General features: G+C 38.3%; 1 protein-coding gene across 1 annotated transcript; it reads left to right on the top strand.

Annotated features, from left to right (window-relative positions):
* Positions 1–1,754: 1,754 nt before the first annotated feature.
* Positions 1,755–9,025, top strand: cxcl12a (chemokine (C-X-C motif) ligand 12a (stromal cell-derived factor 1)). Its single transcript, XM_053333238.1, has 4 exons — positions 1,755–1,902; positions 3,687–3,804; positions 4,775–4,858; positions 6,626–9,025. Exons 1-4 carry the CDS (start codon positions 1,836–1,838, stop codon positions 6,651–6,653), a joined length of 297 nt encoding a protein of 98 aa, XP_053189213.1. The 5' UTR covers positions 1,755–1,835; the 3' UTR covers positions 6,654–9,025.
* The last annotated feature ends 9,320 nt before the right edge of the window (positions 9,026–18,345 follow it).

Below are 18,345 nucleotides of genomic sequence, written 5' to 3'. Positions count from 1 at the left end.
CACCATTATTCTCCTTGAATTGCCCTTTTCTATTCTTCACTTATTTTCATGATAAAGTGTGCTGTCAGCAGGTCGTTTGCTTTCCCACAGCTGTGTGATGAGAGGATATGTCTCTAATAAATGTGAAATGAAGAAAAAATAGAAAATACAAAACCAACCACTCTTGCACATTGCTCATGTTGCCCTGTGAATCACAAAAAAACACAGCAAAACACATCCTTAGTCTGCATTTATACGAGCTTTTTAAATCTGCAAGAATTACCGAGTATAAAGAGATGTTGGCGATGTGTTTAGTTTACTTGTGTGCATTTGGCTTAAAAGTGATCCAGGTGTTAAGACTAACCAAGCGTGCAGTCGGTGCAAAAGACAAGGCTCATTTATATTTTCATCACTGATCCTTCTGTGCAGAATACATATTTACACATAGTACACAACACACATGTACTTTGGAGTGTTTCTTCTGGAGGATGAAAGCCAAATGTCTGGAAACTGGCTTCACATCTGCATTCCATTAAATACACTAATGATACCCTCAACAGCGTGCACACACACACACACACACACACACACACACACACACACACACACACACACACACATGTTGAAAAGAAGTGTTTACAGCAGGCTGTATAGATGCAATTGTTTAGAGATTCACTTAAACTGAGAGCAGCATCACTCTTTTCTAAAAACAATCTGGGAGGAGTGTGTGTTATTTCTTCATCCCTCTTGTCTATTTGTTGGAACTATCGATGTAACAGTAGACTTTACGTCCATGTGAGTTCTCTCCAGTTACACTTTTGGCTTTTAATTAATTTGGACCAATGAAGTCCCTGAAAAGACAAACCATGACTAAAAACAAACACATGCACATAAAACATTTTTAAAAAATAAAACAAGTCCCCTGTTTCTTTTCATAGCACAAGCAACAGTTTGAGAGGACAGTGTTGAGAGCAAGAAAAATACAGATCCAGTGTTTGCCTGGTGGGCATCTATTTTTCTTTCTCGTTAGAGAACATTTAGTAATTCTAAATTACTTGGTGGCAGCCACATCTGGCTGCAGATGTTAAGCTGACTCATATTACTCATACTCAATATATCTTTGAGCACTGGTGTTGATGACTTGCAGCAAAAACCGATGAATATTTTAAATACTTTGTGATTGTGTAATTTATTTTCATAGTAAATAGGGTACATGGTTTTTATGTCTGCAACCCTGTTAATGGTGCTGCTGCCTGTCTTGGCCAGGATATTCTTGTAAAAGAGATTTTATCTCAATTAAACTTTTCCTGGTTAAATAAAGATTTAATAAAAATGATTAAAGTATATCAACTTGAAGAAAAGTGCAAATAAATACATCTTAAACCATAATGTTCTTCTTATGATGTTCACTGGTCATAGTGCTGACATGTACATGACTTGAGCAGGATTGTTTTTTGTGTGTGTGCGTGCGTGTGTGTGTGTGTGTGTGAGGGGGGGGGTACCTGGTTATACCGGAAGAATATACGCCTACAAAATAAAAGCCTAAATCACCATCCTCTGGCATGTTGCACAAAACATGAATTTGTCTTTTTTTTTTCTTTTCTTTTATTCTTTCAGTTATAAGCTGAAGTGTTATATTACGCAGCAGGCGTATCTTAAAACCACCATGTAAATCCACCTTTGTGGATTAAAAAAGTCGGAAGTCCATCCCTTCCCTCCGCTGTATAATACAGCATGCCTTCCTCGGGATGGCTTTAGTCTGGTGCGTACTTTACCACTCCTCCACAACCCGGTCTGTCACAGCTCCTCTGGACTTTACTCTGAGCAGGATCAAACCTCGTTGCTATTAACGCAGGATGGATGTGAAGCTGCTGGCAGTCGTGGCTGCGCTTACTTTCTTGACATATGCGCCTCCATCACAAGGTATGAACTTTTTTCTCGCTTTACTGTATATATAGTTATACTTTTTAAATGAGGTTTGCAGTTATTTAATCAAGACTTTTAAATAGCATCGCTGTAAATAAATAATTACCGCACATTATTATGGCGATTTAATCATTCAATCAATTGACCATTATTTAATCATGTCCGGATAGGTCATATGGAGTTACAATTTTGTAGAAAAATAAATGAATAAAATGCATTATTGGTGAAGGATGAATCAGGTGAACATTTCCATCACACACGTGTTGTCTCTTAGTGTTTAAATGGACATAATCATGTTACAATTATGTAATTACTGAGTTATGTTTACGTTAATTGCAATTTTTAGTGAACATGTATTCTCAATTTATCCAAATAGGCTACTTAGTAATTGCGTAAATTCAGATACAAAATCCAATTATATACAATTAAATGCCAATGTTGGCCAAATTAAGTTTAAATTAGAAGGTAATGCTGTCCATTTCTAATTGAAATATTATATGAATTCCACAAATGTTAGTTTGATGGATGTATACTTGTTCTGGAGTGGATTACCCCCGCCGTGCGTAAAAAGCCGTCGGCGGTACAAGCATTTCTTCTTGCGGAGGAAATTCCTTGTCGGATCACTGATCAGCGTGTGTATTTGTTTTGCTCCTTGTTTCCATTTAATTACGCTTAAATGAGGCATCTAAAGGACAAAGCCACAGCCAGTCTACATGGCGACATCAGTCACCTAACTTGAAGGTGTTGCTCTCTTTATTATGGTAATACCGTTAGATCAGGTGTAAAAATAATTAGCATGGGGTTTAATCCATTGCGGTACTTCTCACCATCTGTTTTGGCAACCCGTCACCAACTCCAATAGTTACTGACAGGAAAAAGAAAATAGTTTATCTTTTTGTATGTCTTTAAATCTTAGACTTGTTTTAAAAGGACTTCCACCTAACAGATGCCTAATAATCTCGTGAATTTTATTCAAGACTTGCTCAAAACATGTAGTTTTCATGAAAAAACAGAAAACATGAACCCGTTTATTTTTCCACATTAATCAACCGTAAACCTTGCTGCTTGTACAAACCTAAAAGCTAAAGTCGTAATGGAAAATACATCAATCCATCATGAAGTTTAAGGACCACACAGTACAACATTGTTTATGACTGAAAGAATTTGAATATTTTGGTGTCTATATGTCCTGATATGTTTCTACCCATGTGAGCATACACACACACACACACACACACACACACACACACACACAAACGTGGCAAATGTAGGACAATCGTAAAAAAACCCAACAATAACAAACAAACAAAACAAGTTTTAACCTGTGATTATGATAACATGTCCTTCTTGGTCATTTTCTTGTTTATTTTAATGTATTTGAAGTTTGCTATGATTGGCTCAAGCACCCTGTACTCCTGCAAAGAATAAACTGGTATAGATAATGTACAGACTGTTACAGTACAATGCATTGGCTGATTTAATTTATGGACAATATTTCTATTTGCTGTGGCATGTTTCAGCTTGTTGATCTGTTATGGAGGATTTTGTACCTGATTTTTTTGTTTGTTGTATCATTTTCAGCTTATTGGATTGCTGCAATAATGTTTAATCTTATTTGTTTTAAGATGATTTAATCATCATAGCAGTATTATATTGTAGTCACCCACTTTCCACAGAAAGATCTTTCTGTATGAACATTTGTTTTATTTATCTCTTGAGACATACTTTGCTGTGCGTAATACATTGTGTAACTGATGTTAATCTGTTCCATTCCTCCTCAGCGAAGCCCCTCGGTATGGTGGAGAGATGCTCCTGCCGTTCAACAGTCAATAACCTCCCTCGAGGCCACATCCGAGAGCTCAAGTTCATCCACACGCCCAACTGCCCCTTCCAAGTGATGTGAGTGTTGTTTTGAATGTGGCTTTCAGTGGGTGAGACAGGTTTCCTCCATATAAGACATTTCTCACCATCAATCTCTGAGAGGGGACAGGACAGAGAAAAGAGTTGTGCATGCATGTCTACACACACGCCCCTCTGTCACTTGCTCTCCCACACATCCACAGAGAGCAGAACTTGTGCACACATTTTTACCTCAGGTCCACTGATGCTTTCACAGGAATGTGAAAGGGAGGTGGAAACTGGATGCAATTTTGTTCTCAACAGGAAAAGCAACAATTGTGGGTTTTCTAATTGGATTTGCTTCTTATTTGCTTGTCATGCAACATTTCCTTTTCATAGCACTCTTACAACCTTTTTGGCCTGATCTCATTGGGCGTTATGGCTTATGTCGAGTACATTTTCAGATGAAAGTATGCAGCAATACAAGAATAATACAACTGGACCAAATACAAAGGAATACTTGAGGAACAATTAAATGAGAGCAGAAATAGAATTGACAGATCCTACAAATTCTTGGACAACCCCACCTATTTCTTGATGACGTGTGACAGAGGAGGCATGATGTCTCCCATAAAGACATATGATCCAGTCTTGACCCATTCTGTAAATAACCACAAGGTTATGCTGGATTTAGAAAGTAGCCTGTAGCCGCATGTTGATGGATTGACTCCTTAACCTGCTTGTACTCAAATTTTGCTGCAATTTAATTATATAGCTCAATTAAGAAATATCAAACTCATGGAATACAATATTCTTCAAAGCATATATTCTTTAGCTTTATAAATGACTATAGCAGCATCACAGGCAGGATAAAGAGTGAGTGGTCATTATCAAACTAATGCTCCCCTGTGAAACTCACAAGGTAGTGTTAATTCAGTCTGTTTGATAAGAATGTGTCAAGATACATGATGTCCCTGACTTTGCATAATTCCCTCTTTCTGAACTATTTTCCCTTTTTCTTCCTGATCAGTGCCAAGCTGAAGACAAACAAAGAGGTGTGCGTGAACCCAGAGACCCCATGGTTGCAGAGATACTTGAAGAATGCCATTAAGAAGTAAGTCACATTGCGTGTTATAGATTACAAATAATGTGCAATCAGATTTGTGTTTAGTTTTCAGATGTGTGCAAAACTCGTCTGTAGTATCACTTCCAGCTGATAGAAATTTAAAGTAAAGATGCAAAGCCCAAATGCGCATTTGAGCATCTTTCAACAGACCATTGTGAGAGTGACAGCTCTTAAATGCCCAATTTATGTAAGAGCCCAAATTCAAAACATGCTGGTACATGTCTGAGTGGGAGTAGACGCCAACTCAATTTTCACACACAAACTGTGGGTTGGATGTGGGATAATGTACAAGCTTGAAAGTATTTAATCTGTTCCAACTAGACTATTGTCATGGGTTCATCCCTGTCCATTGCGGTTAATTTTAATGCAGGATCCCACACAGGTATGCAATTAAAGTATATTACGATTTACAAAACATTGCAAGAGTTTGCTGTAATTTATGGAGATTCAACATGACAATACGGGCAAAGAGGGAGTTTTTGGGTTTATTTTTATTATTTGATAAATGAATGTGACATTGATACAATAACTTGCATTCTGCAGTCATGTTAAAGTTTGTCTGAGACTGGGAGGGCTTGAAGCCACAGCCAATATCAACTGTCTCCTTCCATCATTAATAAAGGAGACACTTCTCTGAAAAATTTGGCACTAGAAAGTTTATTAAAGGGATCAAGTTGCCATCCTGAACTCCATGCAATCATGTCTTTCAGAGGACGGAGCAGTATTCCCTGTCTCTCTGCCAAAGAAACCTAAATGCACCCATGCAGTTTCCTCTATGCCTCAGCCTTTGACATGTACACTCTCAATACCCACTGACTGATGGCTCATAGTCTTGTAGTCAGATTGTCTGTCTCAAAGGATGATTGGGGAGTCCATGAGTTGTTGAGGTGTGAAAGGTCTCCGCATAACAACAGAGGGTAGACTGTGGTCATTTACAATGGCTCAGACCTAATGTGTTTCCAGTTACACATGGGGAGGGAAGGGGCAAACTTATTTACAATGTGTAGAAATGCACACAATTGTAAGTCACACATTATGCAACTCTTTAGTTTGGTAAACAAGGCTGTGATTACCTTTTTGTATCCGTTGAAATGTGGCTAACATTTATTATTATTCCAATGTCAATAAACAGCCCACAAAAGAGTTTATAAAGCTTGTTTAGGCTTCTTTAGTAGGCATCACTCTGCAACTGCTCCAAATGAACGCTCTTCTAAATTACACCTTCAGATCTCTGACTTATAAAAGGGAAGGAAGCTTTTCTTGGATCTAGAAACTCAACATGTCAACAAGTAACTGACCAAAAACTTCAGAAATGGCCAACCGACAGATCGGCCAAAAGCGGGCTGATTAACTGGCTTAAATTGAATGCAGTACAAAATCAACTTTTATGGGTTAAAATATGTAGTTTTCGATTACATGTCAAATAGACATTTTGGCCTTGTAAACACGAAGGAGTGTTTTTATTTGAGAATGCTGGAACTGAATATATTCAGTATACTGAGTTTTGGCGTCTTCTCGGTGAAACCCTGGCACACAGTCACCACAGTCACAGCTAAATACTAATCAATTCTCAGCACAGTGTTTACAAGTTACAAATGAACCGAAGTGTTAGAAGTGTTTTTCCTAATGGGCATGATACACAGTTTATGTTATTCTTATTGGTCCGGTGAATATTAAACACCAATGTGTTACATGTTTTGTTAGGGCACTACTGTCTCTTTACTTGATTGTAAAACCCATTATTTTTTCTTCCAGGATGAAGCAATACAAACCGGGCAACTAAAACACCTGCCGAGATATTTCTGAGGATTTGGACCATCATCACAGATATATAACATGTAATATGAAAACATCTGGAATGATGTACAGCACTTATCGTGGCTGCCACGCTGCAGCCTCTTGCATGGAATTAATCTACAAGCCTTCATTATCACCACCAATCCACCAGCATTGTCTCCGTCTTCACCATCGCCACGCTCACCGCTTGTAGAGATGTTATTATTGCAAAGTGCAATTATATCTGTGAGTTTTTGTCTTTCTATCTATAATGTATATACTTTTTTTTTGTTTAATGGGCTTCAACAGTAAATGTCTATTTTCACATCTGGCCTCTCTGTCATGTAGAAGAAAAGGATCAAGGTCAAAAAGGTTAAAGGGGGAGAGATGTAGGTCAGCAAGAGGGTTTTCAGAGAGGGATCAAATATGAGTCAAAATCTCACTTGCAAGTAGCAGAGTCCTGTAGTCTGCTGAGTCAGGAGACTATGGATTCATTCAAACTAGTTCTTAACATGGCATCTGCTTATCCTTATTGCTCCTTATTTTAGATTGTACAAAATGATAAACAGCAATGTAGAGTCTCTATTCTAAAAGCTGAGCAATGGGCAGAGCCACACAGTTTGCCAAGTTGTGTTTCAAGTTAATTGGCCCCATGGAATTTCAATGGGTGCCAACTACCCCCAGACTGAATATAAGATGCATACAAGATCCTAGTAAAAATGGCAATTACAATGTTTTTGTGATGGAAATTAGGATGCCAAAAGAGCCCGGGCATTTCCTGAGCTGTTCTGCGGCTGTGATTATGCGACCCTGTTACCCAACATGTCTGTTTTTTTTTCTTTTTTCCATCCTTTGAGAAAAGCTGAACATCTGGATCCAAAACAGATTTTAATCGAGCGACCAATGAGAAGAAATTTACTGGAATCATAAAGCTTGCTGTCAGTTCGTTAAGCACAAATCGTGACACTAACTAATAGTGGTTAGCAGTCTTACGAAATCAGTGCCAGAAATATGAACACATGTTAGCTAGATTCTGATTAATAGCCAATTTGAAAGAAGGATGTACAGCAATCTGAACAACACTAATCACATCAATAGTTAGAATACTGTAAATATTATGTGAGGTAATTCTAGCAGTAGCAGAGAAATTAGAAATACCATTACTGACAATGAGTAGAGATGTACAAAGACGTGACTACCTACAATTGTCATGCAGATAGCAATGCACTTTATATCTGATGTGTTCATATTTTAACAAAAAACACAATACTCACTAAGCCTGATCATTAAATTCTGTCTTTTATCTTTATGTTTTATGTTTATCATGTTGTTTTCTATTCTGTTCCTTTTGATTGATGAATGTATAGCTGCATTTAACTGTTGAAGTCAGGGAGATGTCATCTATTCAAAATCTCCTTGTCATGTGTAAGATTAATATTATATAAATGTTCTATTTTTGTACTCTTTTATGCATTTATATATTAAATCCAAACATATAAATGAAGAAACTGTACTCTCACAACTGAGCCTTGCAGCCAACATTTTTACTGAGACTTGTATACAGTTGGTCAGTAAAAAGGGGATTTTTGTTTTGTTATGGTTACCATGTTAATGTAGACTTTCCTACTGTATATGTTTTAAGTCTTTTATAATCATAAATACCCGCGCTGATTCACACTCACTCATGCACAAACATACACACACACACTCGGTTAAGACAAGGTAAACACAATGACTTCACAGCTTTACAATTACGTACCAGTGCACTGCGGGTCAGAGGGGCAAGCTAAAGACTTTGATGTGAGAACATGTGTTTAGCTTTACTCACAGGGAAAAAAATAAAAGGCTTATTATTGTTATTTAACTATTAACTCAACAAGCAGCCATTAGGAATACATTAGAGCTAAAAGGGATGAACTTTTAACTTCCCTGTAGGGGCATTATGCAAGGCGGAGCACAGTAGTAGCTGTAATGATGAGAGTGATCCACTGATTGAAACATCAGGGCAAGATAAAGCGCTGTGAGTGGCAATTCTCAACCCATTTTGGGCTAAGATTAGCTTTGATGTCCAGAATGCAGAGTCAGCAGCACTCTTTTGTGAGATAAAGCCATTGATTCATCTCTGGTGTCCTATTTTGGCGTGGAAATATACAGATAAAATCACTGTGTGAACTGATTGTGTTATATGTTAGATATTACTGCGGGAATCTACAGGTAGCAACAAGTATTTCCCTTTTCTAGTAATGTGAAGATTAGGCAGCTTCTCCTTTGAGACATTTAATCTTATAGAGGACAGATTCTCATATCTTACAATGTTAACCATGTGTATTCTGAAATGGATCATTTTCAAAACATCTGTACTTTGATTAAACTTTTAAAGACAAATAGCTCACATCTCATTTGCCTTCTATCATCATTGCAGTGTTATTTCATGTGACTACATTATCACTGATCTTTGTCAAACAGGGATATGGCTTGCACAGGAACAGACACAAAATCTGATATGTCCTCTAATGAAAAGCAGCTGTTTGAAATAGTTCATAATTCAGTGTGTTCTTGGGATCTCTGCCAACACCAACCAGTTAAACTATGCAGGTGGTGTGGCTGGTGCCAGGAACCCAGAGGTGTAGTAAAAAAGGGTGTAAAAGGTTTAACATCATATTTTATGGGTGCATAACATTTACCTGTAAATGGAAAAAGTGGAAAAGAAAATGCAAGAAATGTCTAAAGAATTCACACAATGCTTGTAAAGCTGGATCGTTCATATAATATGGGTTGTGTCTGCAAATCAAAGCAGGTAATGTAAATACAGTATATAAAGATATTTATATAAGAAAGCCTCCCTTAAAGCAGAGGCCAGGTGAGATGGTACAAAGTAAATGAGATGTGTTAAAGCACTAATCTATCTGCACATCCAGTTTACTGAAGCGGAACAGAACAACATGGTTAAATGGATTATTGGCAGAATTACATGAGTGATCTTCCTCAGTGCCGTGTTGGTACTTGAGGCGAGCTGGGCAACAAGCCCAAATAAACACACCGCAGACTTTCATATTGGTTCACCTATTCAAACTCAAGAGACAAGAACAAACATCTAATCAGCTTTGACTTACAGTAACTGTGGAGGAAATATGACTCACAGTAGCAGAACAATCTTACCAACAAAGCCTAAGCCTGGCTTTCGACTTGCAGGTAGCATTTTTATGAATTCTCCTGAAATTTACACCTCTGACCATGTATTCTTTCTAAGGTCTTTTTATTCATTGTCAAAAGTGAAAAGAACTGTCACTGTATAGGGAAAGGATTTTTGGTTTTCTGAACAACAATTACTTGTGTCGTGACACATCCATCTTCCCAAACCACAACAATCACACATACAACCACAGCTGACCACAGAAAGTATATTCTACATCATATACCCCAAAAAATTAATGACATTAACAGTAAAAGAATACATTGATAGTGACACAAAATATGTCAAGCAAAAGAAAAGATAGAGGATAAATAAAATAGGGAGAAAAGAAATGAAAAACAAAGGGATAGCTAGTCTGAGATTACTGTAATTGGTTTTTCAATGAGTGTTAAGAAGATGTGTCACACTCTATGGAATTTACTCTCTGTTCCCTGAGTATTATAACAGATATTCTCTGGATTTGAACAGGACATACTGTCTCTAATCCTGTGTGAGTAAGAAAGATAGCTCGTCGAGCCAGTAATGACACGAAAGCTAATTTGCTCAGTTTAGCTTTAGGCAAATCTAAATCTGGAGCAATGCCCAAAAGGTTCAGTACAATGGTTTGGCGGTGAAAGGTTTCTGAAATGATTTGGAAGACTAATCAAAAGGTAACCAAAGAGGGACACGTCCAGTACATGTGAACAAGTAATGTGCACTTTTAGGGTCAACATCAGGCTACATTTGAGCTAGTTTGGTTTTAGATATGTGGATATGAGTGCAAGACAGGCACACATGGAAAAAGAATGTGTCTGTTTAAGGATTGTGTCCCACGTGTTATCTGTAAAATTAGAATCTAAGTCTTGTTCCCAAACAGTCCTTACAGCTGCCATTGAGAAGCAGTGTCATTTTGGAATAAGGTTGCAGAGGTTATACATTGTACCTTTTGATGTGAGGTTTACAAATTAAATGTATGAACAAAACAGACTGGGATGAGGGTTATTAAACAATGTCCATAATTCCTACCTTGTAAAAATCTAAACGTGTCTTGATGATAACAAATATTTCTGCTATTTGAGAAAAACAAGCAAAGTGATTATCAAAAAATAGATCAACAATGTATTTCAAGCCTATTTTGTTTCAGGTCTGAAATGCACCATTAGCCATTGAGGGAACAAAAAGATGATTAGCTACAATTGGACTTGTGAGAATCTCTACAGTCCAAAATTCCTCTTGAATTGGGCCTAGATTTGGAGGGGATGTTTCATGACTCAGTAACTGTTGGAAATACTAGAAGCAAGTGGGCTTACAGAGCCTTAACGGGAAGGCAGAGAATCTGGGCTGCTAGCACAGATATTCACTTCTACCCAGGCTGGACCTTAAAGGTAGAATATGTAGAATGAGCAGAATAACGCCATCTAATGTTCGAGATCGTAGTCGCAACAACCAAAAAGTAATTCCAGCAGTCGGGTTGCCAGGTCCGGTGCCGGATTTTATTTTAGCTCTAACTCTGTAAATATATCACTTTATCCACATGTCTAACCTTTTTAGGCGAGAAAGTAGCCCTTTAGATCCACAATGTGACGCTAATTTGTCCAAATAACATCTGCTTAAAGTTTTTCTCCTGCGAATTCGGAGCCACTCAAGTTAGCCGTAGCGAGTAACGCACTTCCGGTCATTTTCACAAAATAAAACACCCGTTGCCTTTTATTATTAAGAAAACCATAACGATAGAGTTGGTGCTTTTATTTTGAAAACAGGAAGCGAACATACCCTCGCTGTAACTGACTTGAAACCACCGAGGTACATTACATTGTAACGCCAGTGGGAGTAGCAGCCTATGGTAGCAGCAATGTCTCTGCATGTACTGCCTAATCCTAAACACCGATTGGCTGGTGAGTGGTGTCGTCAGAAGCAGAAGAGGCTCACTGTCGTAAACATCTAGTCACGTGTACTCTGAGATGGACGTGCTGGTCAGGAAATGACGTAAACGGACCGTATATGGTTTGTTATTTGTGTTATTACATTACGTGTTGGACTAAATACATGTTGACATATTGAGGAAAGTATTCCGGTTTTATGGAAACGGATTTCATATTTCACAAGAATGGATACCTGGCGAGCTGTACAGAAAGTCCTGAGTCATGAGATGATCGTTGTGGATAAAGAGAAGACTTTGAAGGTATGTAGCATTATAGCTTTTCTCACTTAGCTGAGTGGCTAGCCGAGCTAACCGCTAATACTATTACGGCTGTGAGCAACCATATAAGTCGTGAGTGGTCTTGAATGAATCAGGACAATCTAAGCTTTCCAACAATGTACGGTATATATGTTTAAGGGTTGGTGTTTAAAACATTCAGAAGACCGTGTGGCTACCTCCTAACATCCGTCCCGTCCCGTGAACGGAACAGCGTGCGTTAAGAGGTTAATGATCAAATATCAAAATCCGAATAGCGTCAGAAAGTCAACCCACTCTACACATTTCCATTGCTACCGCTCTGATACTTCATGGTACACAAACAAATAGCATCTCATATGAAAGCTAAGACCCTGGCGAGTTCAACAGTACCACTATTATTGCGCTAAAAACTCAGTGAACCAGCAGCATACAAAGGTAAACAACCACTTATTTACAGCGACTAACAGATATTCTGTCTTACCTTCGAAGTTTTGTGATGAAAAGTTGTACTTGAGAGCAAAAAACGCTGGTTTTAGTGAGTCCAACATGGTGGTGTTTGTTTACAACTCCATTTCACCCAGTGCCAGCCTACAGTAGCTGCACCGGAACAACAGACAACCCTGGCAACCCGCAATTCCGGCCGCTAAATGGCTGGTACAATGTACACAGAAAGTGTCAGAACGTCATTGTCGAACTTGTCAAAAAATTGTGAAAATATTAATTCAGACTAAATATTTTTTTTTATGGAAAAGCAATACTTTCATTCTGTACCCCTCAAAACGCCCCGTGGCTGTATTATTTAAAAAAAATATAGCTTTTAATAAATATTCTACATATTCAACCTTTAAGATTCAAGCTGGAAATGCATCCAAAAAGTGAACATACGCTGCCCAGTAATAGTATTGGAAATTAGGCTGAGCAATTCTCCCTGCCTGCTTGCTTCCTGGGCAGAAATGCTTTCCATAACTGAGAGTGTTTACTATTCAAATGTAAGATCTCATTCAAAGTTGATGGCCTTTAAAAGAGATTTGGGGATAAGATCTTTGGCCATGTTTAACACAGATATCTGACATCATTACAGTATAAAAATAACAGAAAATCACAAAAAGTACAATGGAGCCAAATGAAGTCTGTGTTGCAAGTCTGTGTTTTCGAGTATTGTGAAATTTTCTGAGAATTGTCTGAAAAAATATGAAACTAGCAGCCTACTCAGCACCTTGGTACGGGCTATACAGTCAGTATTGTACTGGCTTGCTCAGCAGCTGAGGAATGTACAAAGACAGGACAGGACACATGAAAGTCATATTCAGCATTGCCTTCAAAACTCTATTGGGGTTTTGGGGTTTTGGGTTCAACCACAATGTCAGACCCAAAACTGACACCTTGACAGATGAATAAAGATTTGTCATATGCAAAGAATGACACAGAAACAAGGGCCGAGTGGAGTATGTGTGCTCATTTAACTTACAGTACATGTTCCCCTTCTTTTTAGCTGTAAGGGCTCCCAGATGTGCAGCCAATGAAACTCCACTTAATGGTTATTCATCATGAAAAGCTGAGCATGAAAGTATAAAATCTTCGCGTGGGTGTATATGTGTGTGTGTGTGTGTGTGTGTGTGTGTGTGTGTGCACGTGTGTGTGTGTGTGCACGTGTGTATGAGAGGGTCACAGAAAGCCACTTCAAGAAGGTCCCAGTGAACATTGCTCTCCCAGGTCAGACCAGTTTTTAATAAAAGCTACATGGTGGTAAAGTTAACCCAAGGTCAGTTTTAATGTTCATGTATATCATTGTATGTGTATGTGTGTGTGTGTGATGTCACTTCCTCACTCTACTCCAGGACCATTAACTTTGTATTAGCTGCATACCTCCAGCCATGTTTGCAGCTGAACACAGCAATTTAAAAGCCTATATAGTTTGTCATCACCTGAAATGTCAAGGGATCATGAAAACTGCCCTGAACTGTGTTTTAGGTGGTCGAAAAGTGAACATTGCTTCGTCCCTGCAGTTTAAGTGTAGGAGTAAAAAGCTGCGACACATCAATAATCTCTGGGAGAGAAATTAAAACTAGCAGGCCAACTGATGAACAGCTACGATTTTAAATGTGTGGATTGTTGGATAAGGATGTGAAAACACAGATCCGGTGTTCTTCAGTACTTAGTGGCTACTTAAGGTCTGATTATAATCACTTATCATTCTTGAAAATATTTTCTGTTTTTGTCTTTGAACAATACAAACATCCTTCTTCATCATTATTATTGCCACACACAAAGATGGAAAAACATCCTGAAGAAATTATGTGTGTGTTGTTCTGATAAACCAACAGACATTAACTTTCAATTTTTGTAATACTATGAGTTAATGGACCAGTTTTGCTTCCATATTTGATCCCCCAAAGGAAAACTTGACATATTCACCCTCTGAGTTCAGAGCAGAGGGTCAGCTACTGCAGGGCACATGCTTGGCTGTCATATGGGATTGATATTGGGGTTTTCCTGTTGAAGGGTCGTGTCTTTCTAAATTCTTTGACACCAAACTTTAGACTCTGATTGTACAATATGTGAAAGGCAAGAAAGGAAGAGGGCAAAGTGGCATAATTTAAGATCAAAGATTAAACATCCAAATAGTCAAAATAACAGGAACTGTGAAGTAATCTATCAACTGATATTGTTCCAGTAACTGTCAACCACCTCCTTTTAACAATGTGATAGGGAAACGTTTCCTTGAATGTACAATTTGTATACACATGATCTTGACTAAGTAAATTTACATGTCAGATATCATGTATCACAGTATTTGCATATCATACAAAGCTGTCTGTGATCTATTGTTTTGATCAGATTGGATGCCGTTTCCCGCTCATTCTTTTTTCATTTCACATCAGGATACACATGTATATGCCTGTCCTCCAGCACAACCAAGACAATTAAAGGATAGGTTCACAATTTTAAAGTCTGTCCTAAAACAATAGTCAGATTCCCAAATGAAAAGGGAACATGTTTCTCTTGCTGTAATAATTCCTCCTGTTCCTGCTCAGTGATGAAGGACACAATCCACAGGCAAAAAAAGAAAAGTAAAAGTTTAGGCTCTGTGGTCCAAATTAGTTAAATCAAGTAAAAATCTATCAAAGCTACTGTTTTTTTTGTGCCCAAATCCCTCTTTTTGTTATGATGTGATCCTTCCGCAAACTGCAGCTGAACAGGGAAACACTGTTTGAGGAAACACAAAGACAGATTTGTTTTTACTAAAAAGACTACCTGTGAAAAAAAAACCCAACTTTATTTGAAAAACACAGACGACTGAAGCCTTATATAATCTTGTAAACTCTAAAATATATTTTCGTCCAATAGTAGGACTGTGGATTTTGTCCCTGATCACTTACATGGTAAGCAGTGCTCATTTGGAGGGGATCTAATGGTCAGTATTCATAGGAGGAATGATTACAGTGAGCTAAATCTGTTTCAATGTTCATATGGCATCCTGATTGTTTTAACACACTCAAAAACATGTGAACTTATCCTATAAGAATTTTTAAAAATACAGAGAATACTGTGGAAGGTTGCTATGAGCCTGTGACCACACCTCCTGCTCTGTCTCAACCAGAGCCCCCCTCCTGTTCCCCCCTTCTGTGACTGTTGTTATTTACCCCCCTTGTCCCAGACCAGGCCACAGCCCTGGGGCATCGTGTGCAGTGCACCAAAATCACGCTTCCCAAGGGAAACATTAGCAAAGCCATAGCTGTTCTCATATCAGATGACCCATAGCACATTTCCACGAGTGCACACTCTTACTCAGAAAATCCCAAGTAATGATTTGTAATTGACTTGTTGATGGTGGCAATGTCTTTGTGTTGTTAATTGCCTTAACACTGCCAGTGACCCACCACAACATTAATCACAATTATGACAAAATCAAAAGAGACTTAACTGCGACGGATGTTGAAAGTGACCAACACACAGTGTGTGATAACAGCTGCATGTGTGTATCTGTTTGAGAATGAATGGTAGGCTAATAGAGGGGCCCATATGAGCGGTTAAAATAGCCCTCCTGCAGTCTTTCTACCTTTCATGTGCTAATATTGCCAAGGTTATGAGTCCCAACACCATCCATCTTCACATAGATGTTTAAATGAGAGAAAAACATGGACATGGGGCTTTCCCTCCACACAATAACGCTGATATGGTCCAAATTCCTTCTGTGTGATTCTGTTTTCAAACCAAGAAGAAACACAGCAAACTCTGGATGTTACAAAGGAGTCAAGGACTCGGGGGACCATAGGACGCCTCCATCTGCGGGGCCCACAGAAGCTCAAACACAACCAACCTGAAACATCAGACATATATCACACACTGTGCTTCCCTCAATCTCCATTCCTTTCAGGATTATCACCCACATAGTAATGGATTTATCTTTCTGTGGTGCCTCCATCAATGTTGAATGTCTTCCCATAGCTCTGAGTCCCATGTGACACCCAAAGAGTGGGAAAAAGAAGACCATAAAGGATGTGACTAACCATATAAAGAAATTACACCATTATCTAGAGATGCAATTGATATACTGTGTCACCTCATCTTAACAAACTCAGCGTTTTTTTTAAAAACATGAGGTCGATCACAATAGAAACCTGTCTGTTGGGCTGGAGTGACTCAGTGCCTAAGCACGCTGCCCAGATGCGACACACTGGGAGGTCTGATGGCTAATATCATGAAACAACATGGGCCATCATCAAACAATTAAAATCTCCTGAAACAAAGCAAGGAAACAGTTGTTTCACTCACAATATATTAATGTTGACCTAACTTATACTTATTTGATAGTCATACTTCTTTGGATTTCAAATTTAACAAAGCTTAATTGATTTTTGTTATATTTTAAAACTAACTTAACAATATGAAAAGTATTTGCTGCTTAAAAGGATGTTCTCCGAAACTTGTGGATAACATTATGTCTAGATTGCTCTAACCCAGTGGTACTCAAACATAACTCTTACAGGTTCACTTACCAAATTGAAAGTCCAGTAAAGCTACTTTGCATTTTATTCATGTTCAGTCTGCTGTGGTATGAATACTACTCATTATTGAAAATGTTTAACAATTATTCTGCTGGAGGCTTGATATGAGCTTCAGCTGATTCAGTATATTAGTTTTTACCTCCATGTTCTGGTGAAAGTCTTGTTCAAATTTGACATGTTTGGTATGATAGTAGTGTTTCACTTTACCACTCTTCAAATGAGAGTGTACGTCTTTGTCCACTCATCCATCAATGCAAAGTTGTAATATTTTTCTTGATCAAGCTTTTTCACGTCAACCAGTGAACTCCTACATCTGACAAACACCTTGTTAACTAGCCGGTAGCTGAATGATGTCCAGTGAGGTGATAGGGATGTGTCTCTCATAAGTGGTCTGGGTCAGTCTTCACAGCCTAAGTTAGAGCAACATCATAACGAAAACTTTTAAGTACCAGTGTGTATGATTTAATGGTATTTAGCAGTGAGACTGTAGATTGCTTTCACTAGATGCCACTAAATTCTACACACTGCACATAAAAAAAGAAAAAATATGAATAGTTTTTCCACTTTCATTCATGGAGCCTTGCCAGTACACTCTGGCACAAGGACCGATAGTGCATCATCCAAACTAAATACAAGCTCACGTTACTCAGATCCCACTTCCAACTTTCCTGTGGTCTTCCACAACCTGTCCTGGAGTACCTTACTTTCACTGGAAACCAAAAGTAAAGCTGTGAAGCTGCGGGCATGAGTACACAGGAATATTAAGCACCATCCACCTTGCCTCCTGGTGCATTTCTTTCTATCCATCTGGCCAATTTAATGAAGCCTTCCTGGAATCACATCTATTGTTACAGGAGAAGGCAACCTCTCAGACAAGCCAGTTGTCTGTTGCAGTTTACATAAAACACATCAAAGAAACTAGAACAAAGGTTTTCCAATATCCAGACTGAAAGGAATTCTCTATCAATCTGGTATGAATTGTAAAGGAGATCTTGTAAGTTGTTTATTGGGGGCTGCATTGTAGAGAAATAGTGTGTGACTACTGTCTCTTAATATTAGGAACTATTTTAAGAAATAAAATAATTTTCTACATAACCATCACAAATTCAACTTGGTCCAATCAGACAAAATCAATAACTCCAGCAGTATGTGTATTGTAGTGGGTGTTCTTCTGTAAGTCCAGGCAGTACAGCTCAGGAAAGCTATGTCCAAGTTGAGTTATCATTACAAACGATGAACTTGAGTATTACAACATTGCTGTGCTGACCAGCTAAGAAGTTGGCTATGGTGGAGACAGATCTGGCATCTTGTCTGAAGAGGCTACAGAGAAGTGTTTTCT

Source organism: Scomber japonicus, chromosome 14 (genome assembly GCF_027409825.1).
Source record: "Scomber japonicus isolate fScoJap1 chromosome 14, fScoJap1.pri, whole genome shotgun sequence".
Lineage (NCBI taxonomy): Eukaryota > Metazoa > Chordata > Actinopteri > Scombriformes > Scombridae > Scomber > Scomber japonicus.
Note: the sequence above shows the minus strand (reverse complement) of the source record. Positions and strands in the feature narration are given on the sequence as shown.

Excerpts from the sequence above, each read along its gene's own strand:
- cxcl12a (XM_053333238.1), top strand. The coding sequence starts at position 1,836 with ATGGATGTGAAGCTGCTGGCAGTCGTGGCTGCGCTTACTTTCTTGACA. Across the intron at positions 1,903-3,686 it reads ATATGCGCCTCCATCACAAG|CGAAGCCCCTCGGTATGGTG; the intron begins GTATGAACTTTT and ends ATTCCTCCTCAG. Across the intron at positions 4,859-6,625 it reads TTGAAGAATGCCATTAAGAA|GATGAAGCAATACAAACCGG; the intron begins GTAAGTCACATT and ends TTTTTCTTCCAG.